The following is a 22,374-nucleotide window of genomic DNA, read 5'->3' on the forward strand; positions in this document are numbered from 1 at the left end:
ATTATTTTAACCTCAAGTTAATAAAAAAAAATTATTCAATTAATCAATAAAAATTATTTGAAATATATTCATTTTTCGCGGGTAAGTATAAGCGAATAGAAATAATAGGTATTGGTAGTTCTAAACATTGATTGGTGAGTTCCGCACATTATACAATTCTATTGGCTAGTAGAATCTCATGTCATTCTCCTGCACACAATTTTAAGTATAATTTCGGAGTAAGTCAGGTCCGCTTGTATCCGTTTAGCGTCGGTGGTAAAGTTGTGATAGTGATAATGAAGTAAAAAATAAAGAAAACCATTTCTGAAATCATATAGCATCTAAATAAAATAATAGTTTTCTATAAATTTGATTTTTAATTGCAATGAATATAACTTAACCATAAAAAACTCTAATTTAGAACTTAGATAAAATTTCTTTGGTTATGTTTTAGAAAATACGCTTGTGAAAACAAATGGAGTTGAATTGTATTGTAGTAAAAAGTTTGTAAAAACAATAAAAAATGTGATAATTAATAGAGAAATACAGTGAAATAGACATTAAAAAAGCATTAGATGAATAATATAAAGAGAATACCTAGTTTTAAATGTAAGAGAAAGAATACCAACTATTGAACTTACATTCGATGTACCATCTTTGTTGTATTTATAACATTTTTATTTTTTTTGTATTGTAGAAAAAACGATGTCTGAATCGTCTAAGATGGGCCTACTTGGCTCAAAAGAAGAAAATAGTAAGCAGAAAAATGATGAGTCTAATAAAGAAGAATCTCCCGAACGTTATGCTCCATACAGTGCTAATAGTGATTCAGAGACTTATGATACGGAAGCACTTAGCATTATGGATATCAATGATATAATAGGTGTTCAATCGGAACCAGTTGGTGATTCTACTCTAGAAAGTGAATTTGCTGCTTTATCTGAAATTATAACAGACTCCCAATCAAACTCTATGGATAAAAACATTGAGAATAATAGTCTAGATGTAAATAATACAACTTCAAATGCAACCAATGATGAAGAAATAACAAAATTAGATTCAAAATTGGATGAAATTAATTCTGATACTACGGAAAATAATTCTAGTGCCAAATCATCAAACAATCAAATCTGTATTGATTCTCAATCAAATCTGAATGATGTAGTTGAACAGTCGAAAATTTTGGATGTTAATAAAGTTGAAGAAAAAGATTTTTTAGTGGATAAAAGTAAAGATAAAAGTGATGAAGAGAATAGTGAAAATAAAACAAGTCAAGACGAACAAAATGAGGAAAAGGACTCAATAACAGATTCAACAGATATTAGTGGCATTAATAAAAGTCTTCAATTAATTGGAGAAGCTTACATCTCTGAAGATTCTCAAGAAACAGATTTGGATGAATTACAAATTGGTAAAGAACCTAAAGTTATTTTTTCTTGTAAACCTCTGATAGACAAACATTCAGGTGAGAATTTAGAAAATGATTCAATCAACCAAAAGACAAGTTCTACTGATAGTACTGTAAGCATATTAACTTTACATGATAAATCAGTGGCTTCTAGTGATGATAGACCTATGGAAAATGTAACATCAACTACAGATGCAAAAGATGTTTCATTAGAAAATATTGATATCTCAGCTAATGCTAGTAAAGTAGATGATAATTTACGGGACGATTCACTACCAGAAGACGATTGTGAACAAAATATTGATAAAACAGATGATATTGCAATGACAATTAACACCGATAATTTGGTTGAAGAAATGAACAGTCTTATAAAGACAGAAGATTGTCTTATAAGTGACCAAAATGAGCCTCCATTAGTAGATATGCCTGTAAGTATACCAGAAGATGTTGAAGAAACAAAAGATGATACCGTTGTCAAAGCTGAAAATAAGAATATTGAAAGTGAAGTAGTACAAAAAAATGATGTAGAAAATATTACTGATAGTCAAAATTTGGAAAATGTAATAGATCAAAAAGACACATATAAATGTGTAGAACAAGAAACGACTTCATTACAGGAACTGTGTCACTCAAAAGATAAAAATGAAACAGGTATTGAATTAATTATGGCGAAAACAGACCGAGGTTTTGAAGAAGAAATGGAAATAGACGAGATAGAAAGCCAAATCAAACATGAGAGTGAAAAAAAATTAGAAGAAACCAATGAAGAGACTACTTTAAAACAAGAAATAATAAGGACAGAAGTAGACATTAGTCTAGAATTTAAAAAAAAGTCTTTAGACCATACAAATGACAATATTGCTGAAATTAAAACAGAAAATAAAGTAGAAGAAATAAATTCTATCGGAAAACCCGAAGAAAATGAACAAGACACAAGGGAAATATGTGTAGAGGAGAAGAATGATGAAATTAAGCCTGAAGAAAATTCAACATCCTCAGAATTTTGTTTGCTACCTGAAAATATTGAGGAACAACAATCTGAGAATTCGGTAGATAAAACTAATTTAAACACTGTTTCAGAGAAAAGTAATGTAACAAATGAATTAAATAATTTAAATGAAGAAAATGATGGAACAATTGATGCTATAAATGAAATCAATGAATCATTACCAATAAATCAAGAAAATTCTACTACATTAACAGCAGAAATAAATTTGCCCGAGTCACCAAAGGCTAATTTAGACGACGTTACTACTGTACAGATGCATAAACAGTTATTAGAAGGATCAATGGAAATAAATCAGAATAAAGATACGATAGAACTAACTGAAGAAATAAGTGAAAAATCGGAAAAGAAAGTAGAATTACCTGAAGTTACTGAAAAAGATGATGAAGCTCAAGATGGGTGTATCTCAAATTTAAATGAAAGAGTTCCTTCTCCTAAAGCTTCAGTTAATGCAGACAGTCTTCTTGATGATTTAAATAAATTGGACGATGATTTTTCTTCAAAATCTGAAGACTTATGTAAGAAATTAGAAGCAAATTCAACTGAACTTAAAAATAATGATCCTTTGGATGAACTTTTAGGTCTAGACTTGATGTCATCTGATGCCAATGATGACTCATTAATCCAAATAGACAAACCTGATGAAAACCAACTCGAATCTGTTGAATATAAAGATGATTTAACTGTTACTAACATAAATGAAAATCAATTAGTTCTTCCAAAATTAGAAAATAATCAGAAGCATGAAATTTTAGATAAAGTTCAAGAGACTGGTGATAATTCTGAATCAATGAAAATTGATATTAATAAAATGAAACCATGTGAGAGTTCAGAAGAACCAATAATTGATGATGTAATAAAGGAAAAAAATACTCCAGAAACATTTGAACAAAATAAAAAGTTTGTAGAAGATATAGTGAATCCTTTTGTTAGTGATTCAGAACAACCAGAGTTAGATACTTCTTGTGATCTACATAAAAAAGAGAAACTTGAAGTACCTAATGTAACTGAGTCTTTTACAAATGTAAATTCTGGTACAGAAAGTCTTCAACTGATTACAGAAATATCTGAATTAGAGTCAGCAGTTAAATTTCTTCAAGAATCTGAAAAACAAGATACTGTAGTAGTTAGTGAAGAGAGTTCAGTTAAAAAAGAAAAGCCTCAACATCTTTATTCTAGCAATCAAGAAATGTGTGAAAATTCGGAAGAACTAGTAGCTGAACTTGATAACATAACTAGACAGGATACAATAGCAATATCAGAAGCTGAAATTATTAATGAAGCAGCTAAATTAGAAAATGAGAAAAAACAATTAAATGAACCATTAACTTCATTGAATGAGCAGTCAAACTTTACTGATGATAAATCTAATAATAAATTGACGACTTTAGATTCTTCACTGATATCTGTTACTGATAAAAAAGAACCTCTACAAATTCCAACTGATATTGAAATAAAGCAAGTGCAAAATTTAATTACAACAAAAACAACAATACCAAAAATATCAATTCTAGAAGAAAGATTGAAAGAACCACCAAAAATAGAAATTCCTATGACAGAACCAAGAATAAGTAATATTCCAACTTCTCCTAAGACTAGTTTACTTATTCAACGTGATTCAAAAATGACCAACTATTACAAAATGTTGGATTCTCCTAAAATATCTATTGAAAAAACGCGAGAAGATTTGAAATCGTCAGATTCATTGAAAAAAGATAGTGAAAAACATGATTTTGAAAATGCAGGGTCACCTAGAATTATTTTGAAAATAGCAAAATCTGCTATAACTGAATGTGGAGAGCCTAGATCTCCAAAGAGTCCAAAAATAAGATCAGCTACAAATTCTCCAAATCCTGAAGATAGTCCAGGACAAAAATTGGGTAAAATAAAACTTAAATTATCGAAAGGAGGTCATCCAGCAATTATTAATGAAAATAGTGAAGAAACAGGTTTACAGTGGCATACAGAAAGTTCATCATCTTTATCACCATTAGGTATGAAAATTAAACTTTCAAAGACTGGAGATGCTTCTATTATACAGTCGGAAAAATTTGATAATCAAGAGGATAGACGATTAGATTCTCCTCTTGGTATGAAAATAAAACTATCTAAGACAGGTGATGCTGCTATAGTTCAACAAGAGATGAAGGAAACTAAACATAAAACTGATTTAATTCCAGGATCACCGAAACGAACAGACTCGCCTTTGGGAATGAAAATAAAATTATTTAAAACCGGTGACGCGTCAATTCTTCCTTCCGATTATGAAGATGGAAGTATGGCTAAAAAACCACTTCTTGTTTCATCAGAAAAATTGGAATGTAAAGAAGATAATTTAAAAAGAGTTGATTCTCCAATGGGTATGAAAATTAAACTTTCGAAAAAAGGAGGTAGTGCTTCTATAATTTCTCCTGATGGAAATTCGGGTGATAGTAATAAAGAAAAATTGGAAATACCAGAAGTTCCAAAGCGTACAGAGTCTCCTTTAGGAATGAAAATTAAACTTTCAAAAACTGGAGATGCTTCGATAATTTATTCAGAAGTTTCTGATAATCAACAAAATAATGAACAGTTGGAATTTAATGAAACAATAAGTTCTAAAGAATCTTCAAGCTTTCAAAGTGAAGAATGTAATACAGAGATAATGAAAAAACCAGATTCATCAATAGGAGTAAAAATAAAATTATCGAAAGATGGAGATGCAACTATTGTTCATTCAGAAAAACAAGATGAGGATCAGAAAGATTTTAAACGAATTGATTCACCTATTGGAATGAAAATTAAATTATCAAAAACTGGAGATGCTTCGATTGTTCAACCCCAAACTACAGAAATATCTGGAGATCCTACAACTGTTGAATCTATGAAAATTAAATTATCAAAAAGTGGACATCCAACAATTGTATCAAATGACAACGAAATATTGCAAAATAAGGAGACTTTAGAAAGTCATGTGATCTCTCAGAAACAAGATCAATTTATTAATAAAGGAGATGTAATGATTGAACCTTTTCATCTGCCTAAAAAGCAAGAATCAGAAATTTCTCATAAACGTAAAGATACCACCACTGTATGTTCGGCAGATGCAAAGAAAAGTAAATTGGATAATCAGTTTATTCTACCAGATTTAACGATTCAACGGGTTGTAGCAAAACGACTAGATTATGAACAGGGAAATACAACAAGTCAAAGAGCTATTGATATGAATCAAGAAGTTAGTATAACTCAGATAAAAATGAATCCACCTGTTAATGATAATAGTATGGGAGAAAAATTGAAAAGTATATTAATTCAACCACCAAATCAAAGTAATTCTACTGATGATTGTGAAATAATCGAACACCGTCCAGAGTTAATAATAGTAAATGAGAATTCTAATTCAAGTCAAGATATTATGATTATTGATGAAGTACCAACAGTAAAAATTCCTGAAATTAAATTGCCTAAAAAACGAGGTAGACCACGTAGAAATCCACTTGCTTTTCCACCACCTGAAGTACCTCAAGATCCACTAGCTCTTGATGATTCAGCATCCATAGAGCCTAGAGAAAATGAACGGCCTAAAAGAACCTGCAGGAATCTCAAGAGCTATGCTCCACCTAAAAGAGGCCGAGGAAGAGGTCGAGGTAAACGAAAATATGAACGAATAGAAACTACAATAAGCAAAAGACCAAGATTAGAAAAAAGTTTAACAGAAATTGAAAAATCTACTACTGCTTTAATCACCATTGATGATGAAACACCTTCTGCAGTACAAAATGAATCACCAGAGCTCTATAAAGCTCTTAAACAACCATCGAAAACTAGTTTAAAGGAAAAATTGGCTCAGACTCCTGTTAAATGTACTGTCAATCTTTCTGACAGCAATGTCGATAATCTTATAGACTCAAGAGTTGTTACTAGATTGGAAAATGATAATATTTTGACCCCAAGGACTAGTCAAGTCCGGGTAGTTGCTGAAAGATTAACCAGAGCAGCAGAAAACATCAAAGAATCTAAAGAGCATTCTTTCATTAATCGAGATCAAAACTGGCTAACTCCAACATTAAAAAAACAAGTGGATAATAGCAGAAATGACGGAATATCAATGATACAAGTTATCGATGAAGAAACACGAATGAGCGCTGAATGTTTATCTAGATCTCAAACTCCGGCAAGAAATATTGCAGTAAATGGTAATTTATTTATTTATTATTTTATAAAATCAAGTATATTATTTAAAAATAAAAAATATTTAAAATATATATATATATTTAATGCATATAATAAAAATTTGAAACGTAATATTTTATCTTTTAATTATAAAATAGATTAGACAATATATTAATAACTAGAATTGTTTAAAATTTTTAATTATAAAACTACTTATTAAATTCAATCTAAATAGAAGTATATATTCTTATTGGTAGACTTATAACTGAGCCATCTAAAAATAGTTTCTTAACCGACGTCTTAAAGCTCTTAAATTGCTACACAAATAATCTTTATTATGTCGTCTTAGTCTTATCATTTTGCCTGTAAACAATATTTTATTAAGCTAATTGAAACACTTATATTTTTTTAAACTAATTACGTAGAAATTTTTTGTCGATACTTTTTTTTTTATATAATATGTATATATTTATTTCTAATTAAATTAGATAACGATGATAATTACAATGGATTTATTTGATTTAGAAACACCAGTCAATGAAGAGTCTCAAGGAAGTGTTGTGAGTACTGCTACTACGGAATCGGAGAAGGTCAAGGTAAAAAATCGAAGGATGGAGATAAATTTTGATCCAGATGAAGGTCCATTCACTGTTGACAAAATAGCTGAATATGAATGGCCGCCTGAACGTAAAGGAGAAACATTTATGCTTCAGGAACAAATATCACAATATCTTGGTGTTAAATCATTTAAAAGAAAATATCCAGAACTGAAACGACGAATTGTGGATATGGAAGAACGTAATTATTTAAGAGAAAATGGACTAGTTAATGAATCCATGTGTGATATGGGTCTAACTGCCATTTGTAGTTCTGAAGTTCTTGACATTATGTGTAGTGATTTTCCTGATCATTATGAAGAATATCGAAAGCATATGCGTGAAAGACAAATAAAAGAACATTCCAAAAAACAAAAAGAATTAACAGCTGCTGCAACTGCTGAAAAAAATCGAATTGATCTTGCTGAAATGGCAGTACAATCTGCAGTATCATGGAATGTAAGTCTTAATAAAGCTAGAAAAGAAACGAGAAAGTGTAGTTTAGATCTTCAAACTTTTACTATTCATGTACCTAAAAAACAACAAAGGATCAATGAAGAAAGTAAAGTTAGCCATTATCCAGTGGCTCTTATTCCTGGACAATATACTGATTATTATAGAGAATATACACCTGCTGAATTGAGATATTATCCATTAAATACAGTCCTTTATGGACCAATGAGACCTAATGAAAGAAAGTTTGATAGCCAATCTGAAGGTTCTCAAAGTGATAGCGACAGTGATTCATCTTCTGATGATTCCAGGTAAAAAAAAGTTTCATTTGAAAAAAGAAATAGTATTAAATCTAATATTACTGTAAAATTATTTACTAATTATTTTTTAAGCAGTTGCTCATCAAGCGAAGGAACACAAGATACAGAAGAGTCTCAGTCCACGATGGAAGATGTAGATATAGAATTGTCGAATCAAAAAGATAAATCGTTAAGATGTAAAATGTGCTTAAAAAATTTGAATAAGAATTCTAAACAAGAGGTTTTAATTCAATGTGGTACCTGCCATGGACATGGTATTTTTATTTTTTTTTAATTTCTTATTTATTTATTTTCATTTAATAGATAATTAATGAAAAATTATTTACTTTTATTTCAGTGCATCCGTCCTGTATAGATTTGACTCTAGATATGGTTCCCCATATTCAAGCATATGCTTGGCAATGCACAGATTGTAAAACTTGTGTACAATGTCATGATCCTGCTGATGAAGATAAAATGCTCTTCTGTGATATGTGCGATAGAGGGTAAGTATTTCTTGTAATTAGATTATGTATAATTGTTAAAAGTATCATACATATAACAAAAATAATTATTTTTTCCTATTATTAGATACCACATTTACTGTGTTGGATTGAGAAGAGTGCCACAAGGCCGATGGCATTGTCAAGAGTGTGCAATTTGTGCAAGTTGTGGCTCAAGAGAAGCTGGTGGTGTTAATGCTGAAAGAAACAGCGTAGCACAATGGCAACATGAGTACAAAAAAGGTGACAAAAACACTCGAGTTTATGTGTCCACACTCTGTGTTCCTTGCTCTAAGTAAGTAAAAATTTATAATAGTAATAATAATTATTTAAAAGATATTTTCAAATTCAAATTTAAGTCATGTAAGAGAGAAATAAATTCATCGATTTCATCTGCTTATCATCATCAATCACAATATTTCGGGTCTCAAAATATTCTTAGGCACATCAATTAATATTTTTTATTATAAATACAAATGAAAGCAACAAACGAAATAAGTTGTTAAACCTATTTTTATTGATACTAATATATGTTTATTAATTACACTTTAACCGAATTCCTGAAAACATATTAACATAACAATTTGTGAATTAATTAATTAGTTGCCTTAAATTAAAAAAAAAAAAGAAATTAGGCAATAACGTTTGATGCTTTATTACTAACTCCTTTATCATTTATTATCGTTAATAAGGCTATGGCGAAAAGGTCGTTATTGCCCACTCTGCAGTCGATGTCATACTGTCCAAAGGCTCGACCTGGAAGAAAATCTAGTGCACTGCAGTGCATGCGACAAATATCTGCACTTAGGTATTAAAATCATCATCAAAATTCTTCCTTCATCGATGATTATTTCATTCTCTTTTATTTATCACTTGTTTTATGCACGTATATTCTTTTTTATTGATGTTTTTATTATTTTAGTAGTCAAAAAAACAATGAGACACTAATTTTCATTCGTTACCCTATTATTCAACGTCTAATTTATTTCTTTCAGAAATATCGTAGAAACTTGGTCAGAAATAGATTAGAAAATAATAGAAACAATTTATTTTATTATTAATTAAGTAATAATTGAAATGATTTAACTTTTTTTTCCCCTTTTTACAGAGTGTGTGGAGAACAAGGATCTGATAATCGATAAGAAAAATTATCAGTGTGAAATTTGCATGCAAAATCGTCAACGAACAACTAAAACTTCATCATCCAAAGCCATTAGAGCATAAATAAAAATTTTAATGATTTATAACATCTATTTGGGAGTCAAAGACTGTTTTAATTGGTTACTTATTGCTAAAAAAAAATTTTTTCAAAGATTTTAGTTTCTTATTTTGTTCCTATAATTAATTAATATTAATATTATTAGTTACGTTTGTTTTTTTTTGTTTTTAACGCGTGACTAAGGAATAATTAGTCAATTGTGAAACATAAATAAGTAAAACTAATCGAAATTATTCTGTGTAAAGTGACATTCGTAATAATAATAATTATTTTTTAGTTTTATATATATATATATATATGTTGACAAGTACGATTTTGTTGTACATCTAGTATTATTAATGATTGTTTATCAGTATAAGTAAAAAAAAAAATACTTTGGGTATTATTACCCCTCCTCCCCTCTAATTGTCTGTACAGCGAATAATTTACAAATATTACAATTGCAATTATTTTTACTAAATATTTGTTTTTGTAATGTATCCTTTGGAAATTTTTACAAGTTAAAAGAGTTGAAAAAAAAAAACATTTAAAAACAAACACATATCGATAACAAATATTCGTCATTACAAAAATAACTATTTTCTATTTTATAATAAAATACAGTAGATTAATTTTTTTTGCAATTCACTAATGAAAGTAAAAATTAAAAAAAAACAAAAGGGAATTATGCTCTTAAAAAATAAACTTATAATCAAAAGAAAATGGAAAGAATTTTTAAAATATATTTATTTGCTTTATTTTTTTTTTCTTTTTCATTTTTTATAATAATTTTTTAGCATCAATACTTTGAGTTTTACTCAATTGTATATTGAAAATGTTTTGAAATCTGCACCATTAAACATTTTGTCAAGAGTATGTTTATGTTAATTTGTTTTTGTTACACTTTCAGTTAATTGTTGGTATTTCTTATTTTTCAATTTCTATCTGTAGTAGTTTTAAATTTAATTATAAGATTTTTGTATTTGTGGATTATTTCAGTTTTACAATTGAACTAATATTCAGTCAATTAAATGCCACGCAACTTACAGTGAGCAATAACTTATTAATATTGACATATGGCGGTGTACGAACTTATAAATATTTAATGCTCTGGTATTGTTTTCGATGTAACAAATTGCCAATGAAGCGTAAAATATGGCAAAATACACTTACGGTATGGATACTAATAAAGAGTATTCTCTGTGTCATAAATCTCTAAAAACAATGATGTCAAAATACTCAACATTCTATCAGCATAACAACAATAATAAACTGAAAAAGTTGGCTAGATGGTCGATATTAAAGGGCAGAGCGATAACAATAAAAATGTTTGAATATTTCAACTCTACAATATCTCTTTTATACAAAGAAAATTAATGTATTTAAAAACTACGTGAATTAATAGAAATTTAAAAAACTAATTCATAAAAATTTATTAAACTTTTTAAATAAAGATTGACATAGCTGTACTTTATTTCCATTTTTAATTTTAGATAATTAATGTAATAATTTAATTTTTATTTTCTACTAAAGTAGTATTTTAAAAATTATCCATACAATAGATATTTGAAATAAATAAAACTTTCGCTCTGTCCTATTTTTCTTCTTTATTAAATATCTCTCGATACTACTCAAAAAAACGTGCCAGTTTTTTTGTTTATTTATTTCATGAACAAGATGAAAAAAGATTGCACGCACACATACAAACACTCAACACTCCATGATATAACACCAGACACGGAGAGAAGATACAAAATAAAAAAATATGTTTTGAGCAAAAAAAGAACGAGGTAATCGGTTTTTTTTTTTTAATCATCTTGGATTTCATGATTATTTTATTTCTGATAAATTTTTTTTAATTTTTTTAATCCGTAGCATAGGACGGTTATTTTAGCAAAAAATGTATTAAAATTTATTAATAGCGAGTTAAAAGATAAAAAGATAAGCAAATAAATAAATTATTAGTTTCAATCATATGATGATTAAAATAGTTAAACAAATTTTCTCTATGCAAAATACTTAAATATTCGTAAAATATTAAAGTTATCATTAAAATATATATATATATATATATTTTTTTTTCAAGTCAATTTAAAAATTAATAATTTTCGGATAATTTTTAAGTGTCCAGTTATTGATTACAGTAATCGCTTTAGAGTTATTAATAAAGTTTGATGTCACTATGACCATTTTTATATAGAATTTTATATTAAACTTAATTTGAGTTTTCTTTAAATTAATTGACCAATTTACGAGGTAGATTCTTGTATTTACTCGTGTCTGATACCACAAACTGACAAGAAGGTACTAACATTATGCAAGTGCATTGTTGGTATTATAGTTGTGACTAGATTTCTATTTGAAAAATTACTAAGAACCCTCTGAATCATACATGGAGATGGTGGACTATTAATTTTATAAAAAATCCGTAAACTGCACGTTGGATTTTCTGTACGTGATTCTTTCGTCAACTTTGCTAATAAATACTCGAATGCTTCATTCAGCTCTGAATCTGTTAATTCTGGTAAATTGAGTGAAGTTTCAGCTGCTAAATTTCCAGTGGAATTTGATGACCCTGGACAAAAATTATATACATATAATAAATGATTAAATAACCATGTAATTTGTTATTTTTAAATTTTTAAGAAATAAATATCGAATTTAAAATAGATTTTTCTCAGGCAATTTATTAATTATTAGAAATATATTTATAGCTTATGATTTATTTTAATTAATTTTTAATGAATTTTATTCTCTAATAAAAAATTTCTAAAGTTTACTCACCTGTTGATAGATAACAAACTATTGCTGAAACATCGTTCTCATAGTTCCATCTCCGTCTTATCGCAACTTTAAAATTACCAACACACCTGCCAGTTTCTTCATCTACAAGAAAATTAATTGAAATATATTCTTTAATTTCTTATTATTTTAATTATATCCCTTCAATTTAATTTGCTAATCTTACATTCAAATCTATTATTATGTCGGTGAGCCCAAACACACCATTCAACATGAGCTCCACGAGGAAGATTAGGTACAACAATATAATCAACGATAGCATTATTTGTACGTTTTTCCCACTCTTTTCGAGCTTCAGATATATAACTTGGATGAGTTAAAAAGCAAATTCCTTGAACAATATCCCGTAATTGAGTTGAAGAATCCATTGCATTCACAATTCGGTTAATATGTCTTAAAGATAAACGACATTGTCGTTTTATATTTAAGTCAAGTATTGTAAGATTACCAGGTACCATTGGAATTTGTCCTGCGACAGCAATTATATGACCAACCTGTAATTTTAAGACATTTACGATTAATCAATAGTAAATGATACAGAGTTGGATTTTATAAATTAAATAAAATTAATTAATTTATATGATGATTGATAAATAATTTACTCGTATTGCTTGAGAATAAGGTCCAATATTTGCAGGAGACCAATGACTTATACTCTGTACATGCATTGTATGCCTTTTAAGAATGATTTCATCTGTGTTTTTCTTTATCTCCTTATAAGCCAAGGCATCAAGTACCACGTGAACATTTAATGGGCACTCAATACAAACACGTACTGGCGGATTAGTCTGACCTAATCTAGAAGCGTAGACTTCATTTATTAAAGGATATTTAGACATATCACGAATGTAAAGTGTCACAGCAACAATATTTGTCATTTCTATTCCTTCTTTCTCGACTAGATCTGCAGTGAAATAAAATAGTTTTATGTAATACTTTATCTTAATCTCTAAAGTGTTGAAATTGATATGGCATATTGTAACACAAGTAAATAAGCAAATAAGTGAGAAAATTAAGTTTACCTACTGCTTAATTTATCAAGAGTCTCCTCCATTGCATGTTGAGTGTCTTCATTTTTACTAGTAATTCCGCCAAACCAAAACCAACCATTTTGATTTCTGTTAGAAATAGGCATATCAGGATAATCCTCATTATGGTCCTTCTTTATTTCTCCTATAGGACTTGGAGAATTTAATGGGCCTGAATTAGATGATTTTAAACTTTTATTGTCACATTCTTTTTCTTCGTTATCACTGTCTGAAAGATTACAACCATCTTGTAATTCAGGTTTAGTTATTTCTGCTATATAATCATAAGGAGTTTTTATTGGAATGTCCTTGAGTCTCTCCTGCATTGACAAGTGATCCAAATTACCCTAAAAATTACACATAATTATTTTCCAACGTTCCTATGACAACATTGATTTTTTTCTCCGTTCAAATATACGATTAACTCTACCTCTTTCTTTTTACTTACATCTTTATCTTGTAATTTTATTTTTTTAAAATTAAGATATCCAACTGGAGCTATTTTATCATCTGATTGCACCACACTCTCATATTCATCTCTAAAATAATTTACAGCAATTTAATTTATTGATTAAAGAAAAGATTGAATTATATCAATAAATAAAAATTTCAAAAATCTGTTTATACTTACATAACGATACTTTTTGTATAAAGGGGACAATCTAGAGTAAAAGTTTCATACTCTCCGCCCTCTCCACACATATTTACTCCATACATGTCACTCTACAGATAACAAAACAAGTTATTTTTTTGATAACCTTTAAAATTAAACATAACTTAATCATAAAAAAAGTTTTTTCCATTTATAATATAATATTAAATATTATCAAAAGTAAGTTTTCAATTTAAATGTTATAAAAATTTTATGTTTTATCTTTATATAAGAGAAATATTTAAAAATTTTGTTTGAATATTAAATTATGTAAGATCAGTTATTAAAACATTATTGAATTTTTTCAAAAAAATATCAATGAAATAATCTAATTTTTCATTTTTTAATAAATAACGTTTAAATGTTGATAACACAGCTCCGAAAATAACTGTATGAGGAAACTTTGGACAGTGTGGACTGATTGAACTAGGAGATTGGAACGTATCCAATTGTAATACGAAATTTTAAATGTTAACATTCGAATAATAAAACATATTTTAAAATAATTTCATTATTTAAAACTATAATGATAATTAAAAGTGTCACCTACGAGAATATTTAAATTGTGCTGCATTTCTGATATAGATTTGCCTAAATGTTTAGGTTCGAGGCCTTGACAAGCGACTTTTATCAGTACAGCATTTATCGAACACTCGATCATCTCTTTTAATAATTCATCTTGATTCCGTCGCCACAAATATGCCAGCGATACTAGCCCTAATCTGCTACATCTAAATTGATAAAAATCCCTTTTTTAATGTATATCTTAGTTTGATAAACACTATGATAATAAAAAATATTAAGATAATTACACATTTTCTATGCGTATTCTTTGATAATCACTTAAAATTGCACCTGATGAAACTGCTTCGATATTTTCTTTTTCCTGTAATGAAAATTTAAATTATTTTCTAACATACATGATATTATTTAATAATTATCACTTTTGAAGTATTTAAAACTTACCATTATTTTAACTAATAATCGATAGAGATCTTCTACTTCATCATCTTCTGTAGGAGAGTAATATTTTTCACGCATACATGATTTTCCAAATGTAGGTTCTCTATATAATGGTAAGCCTATAGCTTTCGCTATAAAGTCGATTCCTTGATGACCTACTGTTTGATACATAAATGATTCCAATTCATCTAGAAATTTTATTTTATTATTAAGAATGTATAATATTGAAACAATTTGAACTTTAAAAAAAAAAATTAATTTCATGTACCTTTTCCAATAGGATATAAATTCGCTAAAGCTACAACCTCATGACCTGCAGCAATACATTGCATTATATTGAAAATAGAATCTTTTCCACCACTAATCAAGGCCACAACCCTCATAGTGATAAATTCAATTTTCTTAAAAAAAAAAATCAATCTATGACAAGGTGGACCCAGGTCAAATTTTTCAACTTCACAGAAGCATCTGTAGGACAAAGAAAATTACGAATAATTTGACAAATAATTCAATAAACTTTTTAATTAAAAAAACAAATAATTAATACTATAAAGATGACACCATAATTTAAAAAAATAAACGTATTTTTGAAAATTTTTTTGTTACAAGAATCAATTCAATTATATTTACTCAAAAAATTTTCATTCTAAATTGAATAGAACCACAAAGTTATTTGAAATTATATAATTTATTTATGATATAAATATAGAAAAAAATTAATGATGACAACAGTTATTGCTTTATTTAAATTAAGTTAATACAAGTAACGGTGAGTAAATTTGTACTGGCAAAATATCTCTACTCAATTCTATTATTGTACAAAACGATGATATGTAAACTTTAAAATACTCAAATTTAGTATTATATACATCTGAAAATACAATCACAAATGACATTAACATTCAACATACTTGAAAAATAATTAAATAATAATAATGATGATAACAATAATTAAACAATTGATCAAAAGAAAAAAACAAGAAAAAAGCAAAAAAAAATACACGACACGTTACGATTTTTTGTTGTTAAACTTCTTAAAGTGTTAATTAATGTAGTTTAGTTAACGTCTAAGAGATAAAATCGCGATGTTTTCCTACCAAACGTCTTACAAAAAATGGATACAAAACTACTAAAAAGAATATCAGTCGTTAAAAAAATACTCTGATGTTACATGGACAAGGGGCAAGGGGACATTTTTGGTTATCAATTAACGTTAGAAGATTGAAAATGTAAATGAAAAAATATATAAATAATTATTTCTTACTATGAATGAATAATTATGGATGGGAAGTTCAATTCCAATTTTGTGATTAGTTAATTAAACTTGAGTTATAAATAATTGTAATATTTACATTAAAATTTATCACGAAAGACTTCTACCATAACGAAAATGGTATGTGAATTTAATCCATGCTTGAACTGCCATCAACGGTGAAACTATGGAACCTTTCACGTATTGAGGTTATTTGAAAATGTTACATAAAATTTGAAGGTTTTCAATGTATTTAACTCTAAATAATATTATTTAAATGCCCAGAATTCTTTAATAAGTTTTATAATATAATAAAATATCGCGAATTATATATTTTTTTAATGAATTAAATATAAATCGAGAAATTTACAAAGTACAGCTCATGTAACCGTAATTTGTGACGTAGTCACACTATCCATCAAAAATGTGTACAGTTTCAGTTTTCGAATGAATTTTGTCATGCAATATAAAAAAATGATTATTTCTATTTAATTTCTCAAATAATAAACAAAAAAATTGTTCAGAATTAATCGTTTTTGATTTCATAAAAATTATTTTAAATAAAAAAATATTTTTTTTCATCATTGTTGTTTTTGGTTCACTCTAGATGTCGTTCCGTACGTAATTGATACTACCAACTTTTAGATCGAAAAATTACCAATACAATGAAAACAACACATCTTATTGTATTCAGAACAAAAAATATCAAGAAATAACTTTTATTTCCTTACATTTATGTACAATATATATTTTTATATGAAAAAAAACAAAAACTAATTGAATTATTTATGTCTTTTCCTTTTTCATCACAAATCTCATCAGATCTTCTTAACCCAGGGCCGTAGTCAGTGAATCATCACCTTTATGACCATTTTCACAATTATGTGATAACATTTTTCATTAAATCCTGTAAATAATAATTAACTTGAATTTTAAATAATATAACATTATAAATATTTTCAGCATGAATATTTATTTTCGTATGAATAATATTTTAAAAATAAAGCTTTTGTACTGTCAATTAAAAAAAACTAAAAATGGCATATAAATCAATATTATTAGTGTATAAACAACTCATATATTATCATATTAAAAGTAAATATTATTAATAATTGTAAGTTGTATTTTATAATATGTATATTTATCGAAAATATACAGTAAATTTTAAAAATAATTTGTATATGAAAGATGTTAGGGAGTTTTCATTTGGTATCAAGAACGGACGTCAGCCATTTTCTAGTTAATTCTGTAACATCCAATGAGAAGTCAGTATTCGGCAGCCATGTTCACTTTCGCTACGGTCACACGAGGCTGTGTTTGTTAAATCAGTATGGAAAGCATCTTAAGCACGCATAGTCTGGCATAGTCCTTTGGCGAGTCTACTTATAAGCACTACGTTTCGCAAGCTGTAGCTTATTATTGTATATTTTTAAGTCTTCTATTGTTTTAATTCATTAAATTGTGCATAAATATATTCCTAAAAGTTCAAAATTTTATTTAATTACAATAAAAAATGGTTTTGGCTGAAAGAAATTCGGAAAATGTAAGAAACGGACGAAGATCGAGAGGTCCCAGCCCCAATCAAACGGAGTCTTCCAGTGAAGAAGACGGAGGTAATTATTTCTTTTATTTTCGATTTTCCTTTATTCTTTTATCAATACTAATTATCAATAAACAATCGAAAGATATTATTAAAATAAATATTTATAATAATATTTACTTATACATGACTTATACATTTAGCATCAAAATTTTGAATATACAAATTTGTACCAACGCTTCGATTTTTTTAATTGCAATAAAAGCATTTAATATTATCGATTTTTCAAGACTTATGTTCCTCTTTAGTTTAGTGTTAAATCATTATAAATTTTTTTTTGTACATAAGAATTTAAATGAAATTGTTGAAACAATCAAATCACATTAACAAATGAAAATTTAGTTCCAGCCGAAAAAATTAGAGTCGGTAGAGATTACCAAGTAATTGTACCAGAGCTTATCCCAGTTAATGGTAAATATTGAAATATCTATTCAATATACTTTAATCTATTTGAAAATACAACAAATTAAGAAATAATCATTATTTTAAATTTTAATTTAAGAACGGCGTCTTGATAAATGTCCCGATAGAGCTCTTTTAGTTTGGTCTCCAACTACCGATATACCTGATCAAAAATGTGAGTATAAATATCTAATAAAAACATTTAATATTCATCTAATCTAATCATATATTAATTCAGTATTTCTTTTTTACATAAACCATTATTTTATAAATAATTAAACTACTATTATGTTATAGTGGATGAATATATTATATTAGCTAAAGAAAAGTATGGTTATAATGGAGAACAAGCATTAGGGATGCTGTTTTGGCATAAACATAATTTAGAGAGGGCAGTTCTCGATTTGTCTAATTTCACTCCGTTTCCTGATGAATGGACAGTTGAAGATAAGGTTCTATTTGAACAAGCCTTTCAATTTCATGGAAAAAGTTTTCATCGTATACGACAAATGGTAAAATGAACAATTTAATATATTTCATGATATCTGTTAAAATAATTTCTATTAATATATTATTTTAATTCTTATTTATTAGCTTCCGGATAAATCGATTGCTAGTCTTGTTAAGTATTACTATAGTTGGAAAAAGACACGATCAAGAACATCATTGATGGATCGACAAGCTCGAAAATTAACTAGTGGAGGTAAGGATGGTGAAAATGGAAGTGAAAATGGCAGCGAACTTGGCTCAAATACTGATAGTGAATCTGAAGAAAAAGTAAGAATCTTTTTGTTTTATTTAATAATAAATTTTAAAAACAAGTGCAAAATTCTGTCGCATGATCGTATCTGTACAATTAATAATTTAAATGTCTTTTTTATTTAATTATTATTCTTTTTTTTTTTTTCAATCATTTCTTAAAAATTGAACATCTAAGAAAATAGAGAATACAATGTTTTTTTTTTTTTTTAATCCGCATGACAGTCATTAAAGTAGCTTTGATAAAAATGTATCCACACGGAAATGAAACAGGAGGTAATGGCTCCAGCAACTAGTAATTTATTCAGTAGAAAAAATATTTCTTAGAACTTTTTAGATTGACCTCATAAAAAAATAAATGTTTTTTCCTTCTTATAGCACTTTTTAAGCACACTTTTAATTTGATTTAATTATTTCGATTAATAATTTAAAATATGTTCTTTTTAATTATATCCGTTACGTCGTATATGTGAACGAAAATGATGTGGAACGTTCCAGAAATGGACGATCCACCGCGGAATTCGCCGTGGAAAAAACCAAACTGTGCCAGGAAGTCAAGGTGCTGACGGAAAAGCTTCCTCCGACTCGGAAAACATCCCTCAGGTTCAGGTACTTAAACCTAAACCTTACCCCGCAATATTTTAATTTATATTTAAATTTTGGATTGAAGCAAAAAATAATCAATGAATACTTTGATACAACTTTTCGCTTCAAAACAGAATTTTAATGCTTTTTTATATTTTTTTTTATCAATCTTTCGCTATATTCATTATCTATCCCGCTCGCTCGCTCATTTCATGTAAATATCGTCGTTTATGATTCAATTATAATCTATCAATCAATTACAAGCTACATTGACAATGTTTGTTGAAATAATTATCATATTTTAACCGTTGAGCACCTTTGTTTTATTGAATGATTTCATTGCACCTATTGAAATCATTAGAAATAGACTTGAAAATTAAAAAAATAGCTTTTTCATAAATTGTACATAAATTTTTGGGATCATAAAGATATAATAAATTTGAATTTGAATCATTGATAAAATTGATACCATGAATGTTACTGATACATATATAGGCAAGCGAGGGGGGTTGATAAATGATCCATTTCTGTTTAACTTTAAAGGGAATTATATGTTGTAGGGATCTTGTAGCAACTGCGGTGTTGCTTGTCATAGCGTTCGTGCTACGCCCAAAGGACACGCGTGTCATAGCTGCTATCTGCACTGGAGGTCAGTGGATTGAGATGAAAAAAAAAAATAAAAAAAGAAGGAACTTTTTAGAAAAAATTGATATTCATAGACATACACACATGCCTATAGATTTTCTAAGTTTTTTTAAACTTTGATATTGACGATTGGTTTAGGCGCACGGGTGTCGCGAGGCCTCTGAGTTCCATGCCGGGTCGCTCAAATAAACGGAAACCCCCACGTGGACTGGTAGTAAATCACGACGATCTTGCAGTCTTGGCTGGCCAGCCGAATCAAGCAAACAACAGTTTGCTGGCTATCGACACTGAAATTGTTAGCCTTAAACGTCAAGTATGTTTCTATTGCCACTTTATCGTGTGGATACATTTTTTTATCTCTATTAAATTTTAATTTTTTCAATTCTAATCAATCAACTGTATTATTTTTCTACTCTTTTAAAAATATTTTGCTTTATAGAAAAAATTACCATTCTTCATATATTAATAAATAATTTTATTTTTTAGATTCAAACTAATAAACAACAAGTTAGTGCTCTAAAACGTAAAACAGCTGATGGCATTGATGTTTTACGTCCTCCTGAAGTTTCTGGTCGTATTAATGCTCGTTGGACTAATGATGAATTGCTTTTAGCAGTTCAAGGTGTAAGGAAATATGGAAAAGACTTTTCAGCAATTGCTGATGTAATTGGAACTAAAACCGAGTCTCATTTGCGTTCATTTTTTGTCAATTATCGAAGACGATATAATCTTGATGCTGTGTTAAGAGAATATGAAGCTGAAAATGGACCTATTCTTATTGATGATGAAAAAGAAGAAAAAGTAAAATTTTTATTTGAAAAAAAATATCTAAGTTTAAATATTAATAGTTATTTAATGGAGATAATTTTTTTTTCAGATGGAGGTTGAACAAACATCGAATAACGAATCTCCAGAAACATCTCAAAAGTCTAAATCATCAGTTAGTGTTAATCAATCTACAAAATAACAGTCGACTTATATTGTAAGCATAACTATTTAAACAAATTTAATTTGAATTTCCAATTAAACATATAAATCAATTTAAAAGAATTTCTACTATTATCAATCAGATAATATGTTAAATTATTAAATCAACTTATTTATCAACAATGAGATTATTTCGTAGCTTATAGGTTTCATTGTAATCACACCAGATTCGATTTTTTTTTTTACAAAAAAATGATCAAAATTAGAACAAAAGATTTTTTTTAAAAACTTATTATTTATTTACTGCACATCATTTTTTTAAAATTTGTTCTCGACACTTGAAAAATGCCACTTTAATACATTAAAAAAAAAAACAAAAATAGAAATTATATATAAATTAGTAAAAATTTCATTATTCTTAAATAATTGCATAATTTTCCATTGAACTTCGCAGTTATGAGCCAGTGCAGCTTTATAGATTGAAAGAAAATTTGTATATACTTGAACGATTATTTATATTATTAAAGATTTCTGTGTTAGCTCTAACCTATGCAATTATGTATTACTAAGTTATACAATTATATATATTTATATATAATATATATATATATAAATATTTATATATGTATATGAAAAACACTTATAAAGAATGTTAAGGCAATAGTAGAAACATTTATTAATATTAAGTGTGAATTTGCTTTTAATTAATTCATTTATTATGCTTAAAATTTATTCGCAATAAAATAGTAAAACTTTCATTCTACGCATTAGAGATTAATTTAAATAGATTTTTTAGCTGAAACAGTTTTAATTTATTTTTTTTACTAGTTGTAAATGATCGATATCAATAATATAATGTTGTGTTTTTTTTTTCTGAATAACTTTCTGGATCGAAAAATAAAAAAAAAAGATTAAACGATTTTTCAGCTATCATGAAAGAAAAGCATAATTGACTTATAGAAACATAAAATTATCTATATATAATTGTTAGCATTTGTGTACGTAAAATACTGCCTGAATGTAACGTATTTTTGCTTACATGCAACGTACAAATTATTTGAAATTGTTCTTAAAATAATATTAAGAGCAATTTTCTTGTAAATAATGAAACAAAAGAATTGATAGTGAATTATTCAGTATCCAATAAAGAATGAAATACAACAAT

General features: G+C 27.5%; 3 protein-coding genes across 10 annotated transcripts; 2 read left to right on the forward strand and 1 right to left on the reverse strand.

Moving 5' to 3' along the window:
• The first annotated feature begins 199 nt into the window (after nt 1-199).
• Nucleotides 200-9,649, forward strand: e(y)3 (enhancer of yellow 3). Of its 5 annotated transcripts, XM_035091670.1 has the most exons (9): nt 200-588; nt 677-4,483; nt 4,574-6,568; nt 7,071-7,905; nt 7,987-8,168; nt 8,252-8,399; nt 8,485-8,691; nt 9,089-9,204; nt 9,505-9,649. In XM_035091670.1, the coding sequence occupies exons 2-9, from the start codon at nt 685-687 to the stop codon at nt 9,618-9,620; spliced, it is 7,398 nt and encodes a 2,465-aa protein (XP_034947561.1). In that variant the 5' UTR covers nt 200-588; nt 677-684; the 3' UTR covers nt 9,621-9,649. The 5 variants fall into 5 exon arrangements, with proteins under 5 accessions (XP_034947561.1, XP_034947559.1, XP_034947560.1 ...); XM_035091668.1 differs by having other exon boundaries at nt 677-6,568; XM_035091669.1 differs by having other exon boundaries at nt 201-588; nt 677-6,568; nt 7,990-8,168.
• A 1,959-nt stretch (nt 9,650-11,608) lies between these two features.
• Nucleotides 11,609-16,441, reverse strand: LOC118071969 (diphthine--ammonia ligase). Of its 3 annotated transcripts, none has more exons than XM_035091489.1 (12): nt 16,304-16,441; nt 15,308-15,507; nt 15,043-15,227; nt 14,889-14,962; nt 14,627-14,807; nt 14,056-14,147; nt 13,873-13,963; nt 13,423-13,771; nt 12,999-13,300; nt 12,563-12,890; nt 12,379-12,480; nt 11,609-12,169 (listed from the first exon to the last, which is right to left on the reverse strand). In XM_035091489.1, the coding sequence occupies exons 2-12, from the start codon at nt 15,420-15,422 to the stop codon at nt 11,865-11,867; spliced, it is 2,124 nt and encodes a 707-aa protein (XP_034947380.1). In that variant the 5' UTR covers nt 15,423-15,507; nt 16,304-16,441; the 3' UTR covers nt 11,609-11,864. The 3 variants fall into 3 exon arrangements, with proteins under 3 accessions (XP_034947380.1, XP_034947382.1, XP_034947381.1); XM_035091491.1 differs by having other exon boundaries at nt 16,392-16,409; XM_035091490.1 differs by lacking the exon at nt 16,304-16,441 and adding an exon at nt 15,951-15,969.
• Nucleotides 16,442-17,646: 1,205 nt separating this feature from the next.
• LOC118072014 (REST corepressor 3) lies at nt 17,647-21,917 on the forward strand. 2 transcript variants are annotated; one of them, XM_035091563.1, is made up of 10 exons: nt 17,647-17,904; nt 18,234-18,302; nt 18,394-18,468; nt 18,591-18,805; nt 18,888-19,070; nt 19,551-19,661; nt 20,198-20,286; nt 20,421-20,595; nt 20,769-21,083; nt 21,160-21,916. In XM_035091563.1, the coding sequence occupies exons 1-10, from the start codon at nt 17,805-17,807 to the stop codon at nt 21,247-21,249; spliced, it is 1,422 nt and encodes a 473-aa protein (XP_034947454.1). In that variant the 5' UTR covers nt 17,647-17,804; the 3' UTR covers nt 21,250-21,916. The 2 variants fall into 2 exon arrangements, with proteins under 2 accessions (XP_034947454.1, XP_034947455.1); XM_035091564.1 differs by lacking the exon at nt 19,551-19,661 and having other exon boundaries at nt 21,160-21,917.
• The last annotated feature ends 457 nt before the right edge of the window (nt 21,918-22,374 follow it).

The sequence above is a fragment of the Chelonus insularis genome, unplaced genomic scaffold (assembly GCF_013357705.1).
Source record: "Chelonus insularis isolate UGA/USDA-ARS -01 unplaced genomic scaffold, ASM1335770v1 contig_88_pilon, whole genome shotgun sequence".
NCBI lineage: Eukaryota > Metazoa > Arthropoda > Insecta > Hymenoptera > Braconidae > Chelonus > Chelonus insularis.